This window comes from Lampetra planeri, unplaced genomic scaffold (genome assembly GCF_965212315.1).
Source record: "Lampetra planeri unplaced genomic scaffold, kcLamPlan1.2.h2 scaffold_1610, whole genome shotgun sequence".
Taxonomy (NCBI): Eukaryota; Metazoa; Chordata; class Hyperoartia; order Petromyzontiformes; family Petromyzontidae; genus Lampetra; species Lampetra planeri.
Genome location: NW_027614341.1, coordinates 12,230 through 24,008, shown reverse-complemented (window position 1 = coordinate 24,008; position 11,779 = coordinate 12,230). Strand labels below are relative to the sequence as shown.

General features: G+C 47.4%; 1 protein-coding gene across 2 annotated transcripts; it reads left to right on the top strand.

Moving 5' to 3' along the window:
* The first annotated feature begins 759 nt into the window (after positions 1-759).
* Positions 760-11,327, top strand: HK1 (hexokinase 1). 2 transcript variants are annotated; one of them, XM_078622552.1, is made up of 20 exons: positions 760-916; positions 2,419-2,567; positions 2,642-2,761; positions 2,854-2,949; positions 4,144-4,243; positions 4,385-4,568; positions 4,667-4,822; positions 4,912-4,996; positions 5,579-5,724; positions 5,802-5,994; positions 6,070-6,181; positions 7,685-7,833; positions 8,230-8,349; positions 8,588-8,683; positions 8,759-8,858; positions 8,940-9,123; positions 9,345-9,500; positions 9,596-9,683; positions 10,088-10,233; positions 11,204-11,327. In XM_078622552.1, exons 1-20 carry the CDS (start codon positions 775-777, stop codon positions 11,325-11,327), a joined length of 2,646 nt encoding a protein of 881 aa, XP_078478678.1. In that variant the 5' UTR covers positions 760-774. The 2 variants fall into 2 exon arrangements, with proteins under 2 accessions (XP_078478678.1, XP_078478677.1); XM_078622551.1 differs by having other exon boundaries at positions 775-916; positions 4,909-4,996.
* The last annotated feature ends 452 nt before the right edge of the window (positions 11,328-11,779 follow it).

Genomic DNA, 11,779 nt, shown 5'->3' with positions numbered 1-11,779 from the left:
CTTCATAGGAAATGTACAGTATGTGACTCATGGGACAGGAAGTCACAGCAATCTATTGGAGCTCTGTCGATGAGTAATTCTGATCAATTATTACTAGGGATAAGTGTGTGTGTGTGTGTGTGTGTGTGTGTGTGTGTGTGTGTGTGTGTACAACTCATAAAGTCCCGTAAAGTTGTACCTGCATCATCATGTGATCTGATGCAACTGCCTTCAGGATTGTCCAACATCCTGTTCACCAACCATGTACGTTCTAACATCAGTGCATGGGTGTGTCCCCCCCCCCCCATTATCAACAAACATGGCAACAGATACAACTATTGGGGGTTCCAGTGGACCTCTGCTGTGTGCTGGTACCTACATTCAGTCTCCACATGCCAATACGGAGTAGTTCACACACTCCACCCTCCAAATTCCACCCTGACATAGAAAGGTGAATGTTTAGTCACCTTTCTATGTCGTTTCACTTTATCACCAGAACGTCTTTTCTGGACAAACGTCTGATTTCTGTGTATGTGTGGGTTACGTGGGTTGTTACTGGCATCTGGTGACAGTTTCACGTCAATGGCCCCATCAGACACATATTTACTGAGAAAAAGGACGACGCATTCAGTACTTTCTTCCCGTGCTGTACAGTCCTAATTCCCAGACCAACTGTGTGTGTTTACTACAGGTACTTTCTGGTCTGGACCTGCTCATTCACCTACAGAGCGTCACGTCCTCGTTAACTGCTGGTTCCCCTCTGTTTCCTGTCAGATTGATAAGTATCTGTACTCCATGCGCTTCTCTGATGAGACGTTACGGGACATCATGCAACGCTTTCGCATGGAGCTGGTCAAAGGGCTGGGGCGGGACACCAACCCCACCGCCGCTTTGAAGATGTTGCCAACGTTTGTGCGCTCCATCCCTGACGGCTCAGGTTAGTGCGTCAGAGTCACGTCACAAGTTCGGCTGAGATGTTATTAATGAGCTCTGGAGTGACGCACGGATATAAAGAACATGTCTGCCCATCGGCTGCAGGAGAAGATGTTTCTATTATCAGATCAGGGGTCTCATGTAAAACTCGCGTACGGCCAGAAGGGGGCTGAAAACTGGCACGATTGTGATTTATAAAACACAACTTGGCAGGAGATACTGCGTACCTCTGATTTATGAAGACAAAAGTGGCCCAATGATGACCAAAAGTTGTTTCCACAGGACTGTAGTAAGTCAACGGTCCCTTGACCCGACCTCTCCCTCTCCTCTGAAAGTATTCAAAGTACTTTGACAATTCAGTTCAGTTTTACTTGTGTATCCCAACATCCCAATTACAACTGTCTCGATGGACTTGCATAATACCACACCATTTGACCTTTGACCCTCACTCAGGGTCAATGAAAAAAACAACAAACATTCAACTCGGGGCAAAGGCAGCAACCTCAGGGAGAACCACAGAACGAGGGACCCTGTCCTCTCCCTGGGACGGACTGACCAGCAGTAGGTGCTGAATGAACAATGAAGGTCCTGAGGGGAGAGAGGAGCTTCATCTTCTCTGAGCTGACGAGGGGACGCTGCTCCAGGAGCGGCGGGCCCAGAAATAAGAGAAACCCAGAATGGAAGACACCAGGACCTCCAGGAGAAGAGGAGGCGTTAGAGAACATGCAGCGGTTGTCCTGGGTGACTCAGACACCTGGAAAATCAGTCAGAATTGTTGAACAGGGCAGACAGACATCGTTCTATCAGTAGAAAGGTAAAGTACCCCGAGAAATCAGAGTGGAGTTGGTGGAGTGGAGTCTGAAAACGATGGAGGTAATTTATCCAGAGCACTCACGTCCTGCACGTGGAACGATGCACTGGAATGACTGTAAATTAGTTTGTATTCTCCTAAATGGATGTTCCCCACTGTGAGTCCGTGAAGGGAACACAGTGTTTACAGTCAGTGTGTGTGTCTACTGTTGATCTAATCCACCACCGATCCACAATGACACTTGGTCCCTCACTTGGTCACAGAGTGTAAGTGTGTGTGTCACCAGATCAAAGTAATTCAATACCACATGACTGAGCAAAGAACGCGCCATCATACTGCTTCCCACATTTGTAAACGATTGTTTTATAGTCTTTGGTTGGAACTGTAGGACGTGTTTGGGAAGAGACGTGAACGATGGAGGTTTATGACCTCTGATCAAAGATCAACTGACTGTGTGAGGCTGCTGCTTTATTAAATCTGAAAGTCATAAACCTCTGCAGTTACAAAGTGACACACACACACACACACACATTTGATTTGGTATTTTCATGAGATTTCCCAGGTTGAATAAAAAAAAAGGAAATACATTAATAAAGTAATGTTAGCATGAGGAAAACGTAGTCTGATTGTTAATCGATGACTGTTTTCAGCCCCCAGTCTCACTGACATCTCTTGCTCTGGTCCCATCTGTGCAGAGAAAGGAGACTTCATCGCGTTGGATCTGGGCGGCAGCAGCTTCAGGATCCTCCGTGTCCGCGTCAGCCACGAGAAGAAACAGACGGTTCAGATGGAGAGTCAGGTCTATGACACACCGGAGGACATCATGCACGGCAGTGGAGCAAGAGTATGTTTGCACACACACACACACACACACACTCACACTCAGTCACCTGGGACAACCGCTCTCCTCCTCTGCAGCTGTTCGACCACGTGGCCGAGTGTCTCGGAGATTTCATGGAAAAACACAACATCAAAGACAAGAAGCTGCCGGTGGGGTTCACCTTCTCCTTCCCCTGCCGGCAGACCAGACTAGACGAGGTAAAAATGGTGCAAAGGTTTGGTTGTGGTGGTGGGGGGGGTCTTTCTCATGCTCCCGGTGCTCTCTGACATGGCTCCACACGTGTCTACAGGGTCATCTGATCACCTGGACGAAGCGTTTCAAGGCCAGCGGAGTGGAGGGCAGTGACGTCGTCAAGCTGCTCAACAAAGCTATTAAGCAACGAGGAGTAAGTCAGAGCTGTTAGACTCCATCTTTGGTTAGTAAGTCGGAGATGAGAGGGGGCTGTTTAGGTCCAGTCGGGTTTTAGTTGGATCGCCTCAGTTCACAGCAAGAGTTCACGCCTGACGCTCAGAAAACTGACCGTTGTCATAGAAACAACAGACACAGGCTCAGAAACCTCGGGAAGATCCAAGGCTGCATGTGGACGGCCTTCTGCCTCGACCAGTCGGGGGCGGGGACTGAGAGGTCGAGGCAGAGAGGTCAACAGGTAAAGAGATGAGTAATGAGTAATTCAAGCTTACAGCACAGATACAACACAGTTCTTATTGAGTACAGGAACAAATGTCAATTGGCTAGCATGAGCAGGACTGCTAATTAACATCAATCAATCAATCAATCAATCAATCAAAAGTGCTTAAACAAAACAAAACAAAAAAACAAACAAAAAACACAATAATTATAAACAGGAGGAAACAGCAGAGGGATAAAAACCCTTAAAAGAAGAAAAATGTGAATAAGAGGATCAAATGAATAGTAAGACCAAGAGTAAGATCAAATAAAATCTATCTGAACATGTATTAAGTTGAGATGTAAAACCAACTCCAATATGTGAAAGTCATGGTGCTGAATCAATAGATAAAAGTCAGTAAAAAGTAAATGAGTCATGTTCAGTAAAGGGCAAATACAAAGAGTTTTGGGGGTTTTTTGGTAATAAAGTGCACATTGTTAAGAAGATAAATGCCTAAAAGTCAGTTCCAGACAAAGACAGACAACAGTCAGTCCAGTTCACTGAGGCGCCGAGCTGCGACCACTCATTGAGACCTCACGTGGACGACTGCTGTTTCCACAGCAACGGGTGCGTTATGTTGAGAAGACACGGTTTATCATCTTGTTCTTGTCCTCTTGTCCTCCTCTTGTCCAAGAGTTAGCATGTTTGTTAGCATGTCTGTAGCTGGACACACACACACACACACACACACACACACACACACACTGTCGCCAGCTCGTAGCTGATTGGTCAGAACGTGAGCGACGGTCTGAACCATTATCTGCTACCGAACAGGTGGAATCCTCTGGAACTTCTAGAACTGACTAGCAACGAGGAGAGTCAGACAGCTGACACTGGCTTCTTGGGTCAGGACTGGACCCTTTATATATTTGACCAGCGTGTGTGTGTGTGTGTGTGTGTGTGTTATTTCAGGACTATGAAGCAGACATCATGGCGGTCGTGAACGACACCGTGGGAACAATGATGACCTGCGGTTTCGACGACCAACGCTGTGAAGTTGGAATTATCATCGGTAAAGACACAAATTCTAACACACTTTCACTTTCACTGTTGCACGTGTGTGTGTGTCTGTGCCCGGTCATCATCGTACATACTCCACCTTTAAGTCTGCTGGGGTTTCACCTGTCCAGTGACACGTGTGTCTCGTGTGCAGGCACAGGGACCAACGCCTGCTACATGGAGGAGCTGCGTCACATCGACCAGGTGGAGGGGGACGAGGGGAGGATGTGCGTGAACACGGAGTGGGGGGCCTTTGGAGACGACGGCCGGCTGGAAGACATCAGGACCGAGTTTGACCGAGAGATTGACCGCGGCTCCCTCAACCCTGGCAAACAGCTGTACGTCAGACGGACGTTGCCAGAGAGAACGAGTCAATGAGTCAGCATTAATGGGTCCAGGAAGCTGTAACCGTTGTGTTTTTGTACGTGCGCTGTAGATTTGAGAAGATGGTCAGCGGCATGTACATGGGGGAGCTGGTTCGTCTCATTCTGGTGAAGATGGCCAGAGAAGGTCTGCTGTTCGAGGGAAGAATCACCCCAGAGCTTCTCACCAAAGGGAAGTTTGAGACCAAGCACGTCTCTGCTATCGAGAAGTAAGTCCCACCCCCGGCCGCCTGAGGGTCCATGTGCTGACTCGCTCCAGTTGGACTCATCTCCAGGATTTCTCTCTGTCGTTCAGGAGTAAGGAGGGATTATCTAAGGCCAGAGATATTCTGAGCCGACTCGGTGTGGAGCCCTCGGCTGACGACTGCATCGCTGTGCAGCATGTGGGTATTTGACACAATGGCTCCTAAACCATGTGGATGTCAAGCTTAGATTTTCTGTGTTCCGTTTTGTTCCCAATTTTTCCAATTTAATTTCAAGCGATTGAGCGTCAGCGGATGTGGTTACCGCACTAACTACAAGATCGGTATGATATTCATCAAAACCACCTTTAGGATGGTTTGATTTCCCTACAAACACAGAGCAGGGACAGTCACTTGATGCAAACAGTCCAGTCACAGTTGTTGCCGTCTATGGAGGTCCACGTAGAGGTCACGGCCATGGCAACGCCATGGCAACACATCGACGTGATGCGTGACATTTGATGCACAAAATCAGGAATCACCTTGCAGGCAAATGCGGCGGTTACTCCAAACTGCCCGTCGGTGTAAATGTGAGTGTGAATGTTGTGTACGCGTCAGCCCTGTGATGAAGCGGTGACTCGTCCAGGTTGAACCCCCCCCCCCATTCACCCACCGACCATTGGGATCGTCTCCCAGGAGCCAGCAGGACATGACGAACAATACGAGGAGAAGTAGCGTTGACTCGTGTCTCTCTGAAGTTTCCGTCCTCATCTTCTCCATCAGGTTTGTGCCATCGTGTCTTTCCGCTCTGCAAGCCTGATCGCTGCCACGCTGGCAGCCATCCTCAAACGGCTGAAGGAGAACAAAGGTGTGGCACGCCTCCGAACGACGGTCGGCATCGATGGGTCTCTCTACAAGATGCACCCCCAGTGAGTGAGAGACTACGTTTGTAGTTCTTGCAGTCGTACAACGCTCCGCCCGTTGACATCCTTCCCATCTCCTTCAGGTATGCTCGCCGCCTCCACAAGACGGTGCGGCGCTTGGTCCCAGACTCTGACGTTCGATTCCTCCTGTCAGAGAGCGGCAGCGGGAAGGGAGCCGCCATGGTGACAGCGGTGGCGTACCGACTGGCCGAACAATCACGACAGATCGCCCAAACGCTGTCAGAGTTCTGCCTGACGACGGACCAGCTGCTGGAGGTGAGGCGACAGCGAGGTGCGGCGCTGCGTGTGTGCCGGAGCGTGAGCGTCACTGAGCCGGGATCGTCTTTTCAGGTTAAGAATCGAATGAGGATAGAGATCCAAAACGGCCTGTCAAAGAGCACTCAGGACTCTGCTACCGTCAAAATGCTGCCAACGTTTGTTCGAAGTACTCCTGACGGCACAGGTGAGCTCAGCGACACTCTGTCGCTCCCTAACCCAACTTGTCAAACCTAATCCTAGACCTGCCTTAATCCCAGCGCGTTGTAAAGTGTTGGTGTAGAAAATTCACTATTTCCCTAAACCAGGGGTGTCAAATATAAGCCCCCTCCCAGAGGGTCCTATTCAGCCCATGGGATGAACGAGTGAATGTGAAAACATCAAAACAATGTATCAGCAAAAGTAACTTCTGTTCCTGTTCCAGTAACACTGAGAACCAGATTTCTCCTCCTTCAGAGCTCCACAGTAGTTTGTGTGACTGAATCGATTCAGGTCCGGATCTCTGTGAAGACTCCTGCGATATGATTCGATTCGATTCACCTCTGTTCACGATTCGATTCGATTCACCCCTGTTCACTCTTTGATTCAATTCACCTCTGTCCAACAATGCGATTCAATTCAACTCTGCTCACGATATGATTCGACTCATTAATTATTTGACAATTTTAATTTATACAATGAGATTCGATTCAATACAAATCTTAATGCGATTCAAAACAATTCAACACAATACAAAGAACCTACAAGCCCACATCCCGTTTGTAAACTTCAGTTATTTTGTCGTCTCTCTCTTTTCCTTCCCTGTGAAGGATGAATTTGATCTGTGATTTTCTATGAATCACTCTACTGGTCCGACCCTCTGGAGCTGAAACTGGGCTGAACGTGACCTGACCTAAAATGAACCATCTAAAACTGCGTCCTCTCTTTCAGTCAGTTCTCACAAAGTGAACTGTCCCCTTGTGAACACTTGTCAGATAGATAGTGGACAAGCTCACGATTGTAATCAGTCATGACTGACGTGGGTCAGACGTCAGGTGACACACACATCATGACCTCAGATGACAACACATCATGACCTCAGAGAAGTCTGCCGGTGACATGTGGACATGCTTTCTGTGTTATTTGATAACTCGTTCAGCTTTTGCTCACACATGTTCACTGGCTCAGGAACCGCAGCATTATTCAGCATTTTTGTAGCTGACTTAAACCGTCAGGCTCCATGGAGCCTTTAGCCAACAACATCACATGTACTGTGGCGTCTGCATCACCAAATCCATTTTACTATATACAGTACTTAGAAATACTTGGAAATTCAAACTTCCCACCCTACTTTTTCTACATTTCTACTTTTTTAATGTTTAATAAATCAAAGTCAATTGCATTTCCATATCTAGTTCCTCACAGTTTCGGGCCAATTTTCCAGAACATTCTATTCATAAATGTCCACATGCATTATAGTACATACTTATCATAGGTATAGGTAGGTAAGAAAAATAATAATACTAAAAAAATTATATATATATATATAGAGAGAGAGGGAGAGACTGACGTGATCAAATATGGTTTCTAAAGCTTCCATGAATGCGATGCCTACTTTTAGACACATCCACGTCCACTGGTCTGGTTTGAAGCACATGTTGTGTTTTGTCACGGTTTGTCTTTGTGATTGCACACATGTCTCCATGTCCAGAGAATGGGGATTTCCTGGCTTTGGATTTAGGAGGAACCAACTTCAGGGTTCTGTTGGTGAAGATTCGCTCTGGGAAGAGGAGAACGGTGGAGATGCACAACAAGATCTACGCCATTCCTCTAGAAGTGATGCAGGGCACAGGAGAGGAGGTGAGACCGGATGTGTTCCACCCAGGAACACGTGAAACTGAGCTCGACGTAAAGGTGTTCGTCCGTTCTACCCTTCAACTTCCACCTGTGCTGAATTGAACACAGACTCAACATTCAACAGTTCAAGCTGTCTCCATTGTCATTTCACAGTTATACTGGTCCAGTATAAGTGTAAATATATCATATTTAATTTAATTTTAATTTTGTGTTGATAAGTAAATAAAATAAATAAGGTAAAAATGTAATACGGGGACGGTAATTGCACTAAATGCACTAATTACAGCGAGCCAATGACCGCTGGTTGTTGTGTCTGTGGTCGCTGATATCAAGTATGGTGGAAACACGTACGACGTGATGTCACACTGAGGGTTTTACCACGTGTTTCTCCTCTTCCAGTTGTTTGATCACATTGTTCAGTGCATCAGCGACTTTCTGGACTACATGGGGATGAAGAATGCTCGTCTTCCTCTGGGCTTCACCTTCTCATTTCCTTGCCGACAGACAAGCCTGGACGCTGTGAGTGTGTAAACCTGATTTCAAAGCCCAGGCTCTGCGACCTGTGCGTGTGTGTGTAGTAAATAAGTATATTACAAACATTATAGAAAAGGCAAGGGCCTCAGTATCCAAGATGGTGGCACACAGCATTAGCAGTTTAGTTATAAACTGTTTTATTTTTTAACATTTTTTTGTGGGTTTATTGTTACAGTGTACATGGAATACCATGTGATGTGTGTGTGTGTGTGTGTGTGTACAGGGCATCCTAGTGACATGGACCAAAGGGTTCAAAGCGACCGACTGTGAAGGAGAAGACGTGGTGGGTCTGTTGAGGGACGCCATCAAGAGGAGAGAGGTAGGAATGGAGGAGACATGAAAGACTGGTCGACGTGGACAAAGTACGACGTCACTTCCTGTTGTGTGTTTCCAGGAGTTTGACCTGGATGTTGTGGCTGTGGTCAATGACACGGTTGGAACCATGATGACGTGCGCCTATGAAGAGTCCAGCTGTGAGATCGGGCTCATCGCCGGTCGGTTTGCACCAGGTTTCCTCCGTCTGCCTTCAGCCGTCTGCGCTGTTTGTACCTCAACGAGCCCTCTGACGTTCACAGGCACCGGCAGCAACGCCTGCTACATGGAGGAGATGAGGAACATCGAGACCATCGAGGGAGAAGACGGACGGATGTGTGTCAACATGGAGTGGGGGGCGTTTGGGGACAACGGATGCCTGGATGACATCAGGACGGAGTACGACCGCGCTGTCGATGACTTCTCCCTCAACCCAGGCAAACAGAGGTGAACACACACACACTGCTCTGGGTTGTGACCCTTGGCTGGTCAAAGGTCAAAGGTAGACTTTCATAATGAACATTTGTTCATCAAGCATCATCTCTTAAATCAGAACCAGCGTAGAACATCACGCCTCATTTCCTTGATTTGTCTTTGATTTCCATTTCTTTCTCGACTGTAACCATGTCCAGCGTTTGTTACACGTCCCCGGTGTCTCTGTGTCACAGATATGAGAAAATGTGCAGCGGCATGTACCTCGGTGAAATAGTGCGGAACATCCTGATCGACATGACCAAGAGGGGCTTCCTCTTCAGGGGTCAGATTTCTGAAACCCTGAAGACCAGAGGCATCTTTGAAACAAAGTTCCTCTCACAGATCGAGAGGTAAAACACGTCTACGCGCCGAGGAGAGGGACCGAAGGTTTCCAGGTGTTTGGCGTCATCCATCCTGACCCTCCTGTGCTGGTGTGTTTGTCCAGTGACAGACTGGCTTTGCTGCAGGTGAGATCCATCCTACAACACTTGGGACTGGACAGCACCTGTGACGACAGCATCACTGTCAAAGAGGTGAGACGGGCCGAGAGGATCGTTTTAACTCTGAGTAGTGACGACTCGGGGGGCACTTGAGGTTTGTGTGGTGCTCCATTGTCTACACCTTGTCTACCTACCTACCTACTGTACCTGTTGATTAACCCACTTCATGGTGTCTTGTGTGTTACAAAACTTGTAGCTGCGCGCTCAGACTCCGGTTGTAATAAACTGAGTGACTGAGTCATTTTCAGCCCAAATCTCACACTATCAGCTGTTTTTGGGAGAATGTGTACGGCAGCAGTGGACGCTGTGAGGAAACGGGCGTTATCAGTTGTGTGAAGAGGCCGGAGCGTGTCACCAGTGAACAGACAGACTCCAGCGTACTTACAGTGTGTGAGTAGATTATCCAGCCAACGATTGCCGTGTTCGTGGCTGTGCAGGTATGTGGAGTTGTGTCACGTCGGGCTGCTCAGTTGTGCGGCGCGGGAATGGCAGCGGTGGTTGATAAGATCAGAGAAAACCGTGGACTGGACCACTTGAACGTCACCGTCGGGGTGGATGGGACACTCTACAAACTCCATCCACAGTGAGTTGAATTCATGAGATCACAAAGCTCTTTGCATCCTGAATGGAAGACTTTAAACAAACAAAAACACAATGTATGCTGTAAAGAGACATTCAACTTTAAATGTCATTTCTGTTTTGTGTGGTGGGGTGAAGCAGCTTTTGGACCCATCAACCTCTTCTTGACCACATACAGGGCACCTGATACATGCAGGTGCATCTGAACAATATCATGGAAAAACGTCAAGGATGTCTTAATTTTAATGTTGATAATTGACGTCTCCAGCTCTGTATCTCAAAATATTACTGCAGTTAACCACTCATTACACAGTTTAAATACCATAAATCTCCAAACTGAATCAAATTACTGTAAAAAATGAACATTTCCATTATATTGTAATTTTGTAAAGCACGTGTATACTATTTACATACGTATATACTATGTACTATATGATACCATATTAACATTTATGGGTAGATTGTTATTTTGCAAGAAGTAGTTTTATTGACTTTTATTTATCACAAAAAAGTCATTTTGAAAAGTTTGGTGTTGGGAGTTTTTAATTTCCAAGTTTTTCAAAAAATGCCTCCTAAAGGGCGGGATGTCATGTTTTAGTGACGTACTAAAATAAACACAAAACTAAACTAACATGAAAACATGTAAAACATGTAAACTAACTAAACCTTCACCCAGGTCCCAGTCAGGAGGGGAGGGGTTGGGGGGGGGGGGGGGGGGTGGGTGGCCACAGGGGTAACACCTGGAAGTCACACCTGTGACAGGCACCGTCAAGGGCTATTCACACACACACACACACACACACACACACACACACACACACACACACACACACACACACACAAACATTCACAGACACCTCCAGGCAACCTTGGAGCGACCAGTTCAGTCCACCATGAAGCTTCTATGTTCAAAGAACATTCCAGAACAGTTCACCTCCTAACGATGTGCCGTGTGACCTTTCTGTGTGTTGCAGCTTCTCCCGGATCATGCACCAGACCGTGAACCAACTGGCTCCTCAGTGCAACGTCAACTTCCTGCTGTCGGAGGACGGCAGCGGCAAAGGAGCGGCGCTGATCACGGCTGTGGGCTGCCGATGATGAGACAGGAGCTGAACAGCAAATAGAGGAAAAGCCCCCCCCACACCCTGTCTCCCTCCTCCTTCAACATACCGCCCATCGCCATCCTCCAGCAGCTGCTGTGGTCTGTGGGACACAGACGGGGGCGCTGTGGTGTGTGTGTGTGTGTAGTAGCACTAGTTAGATTCTGTCTTTTTTTTTTTTCCAAAATGACAGTGCACATGACGGTGCACGTTAGCCTCTCGTGGGAATGCGCCCCTCCCAAACCAATCCAGCAGTTCCTGAAATCTTTATGCCGTCGGCAGGATTCCTCAGATAACTAACAGGCTGTTACAACTAACACGACCACAGAAAAAGATGATCCACGTCCTCGCAACATGTTCAGACGTCGAGACCAGTCGCTCGTGTGTGTGTGTGTGTGTGTGTGTGTGTGTGTGTGTGTGTGTCCGGACAAAACCAAAAAGGGAAGTGAG

Bases quoted from the DNA above. Each gene is read 5' to 3' on its own strand.
- HK1 (XM_078622551.1), top strand. From the start codon at position 775: ATGCGCTTCTCTGATGAGACGTTACGGGACATCATGCAACGCTTTCGC. The intron at 5,995-6,069 runs GTGAGGCGACAG...TCGTCTTTTCAG, and splicing joins CGACGGACCAGCTGCTGGAG to GTTAAGAATCGAATGAGGAT. The intron at 9,124-9,344 runs GTGAACACACAC...TCTGTGTCACAG, and splicing joins CTCAACCCAGGCAAACAGAG to ATATGAGAAAATGTGCAGCG.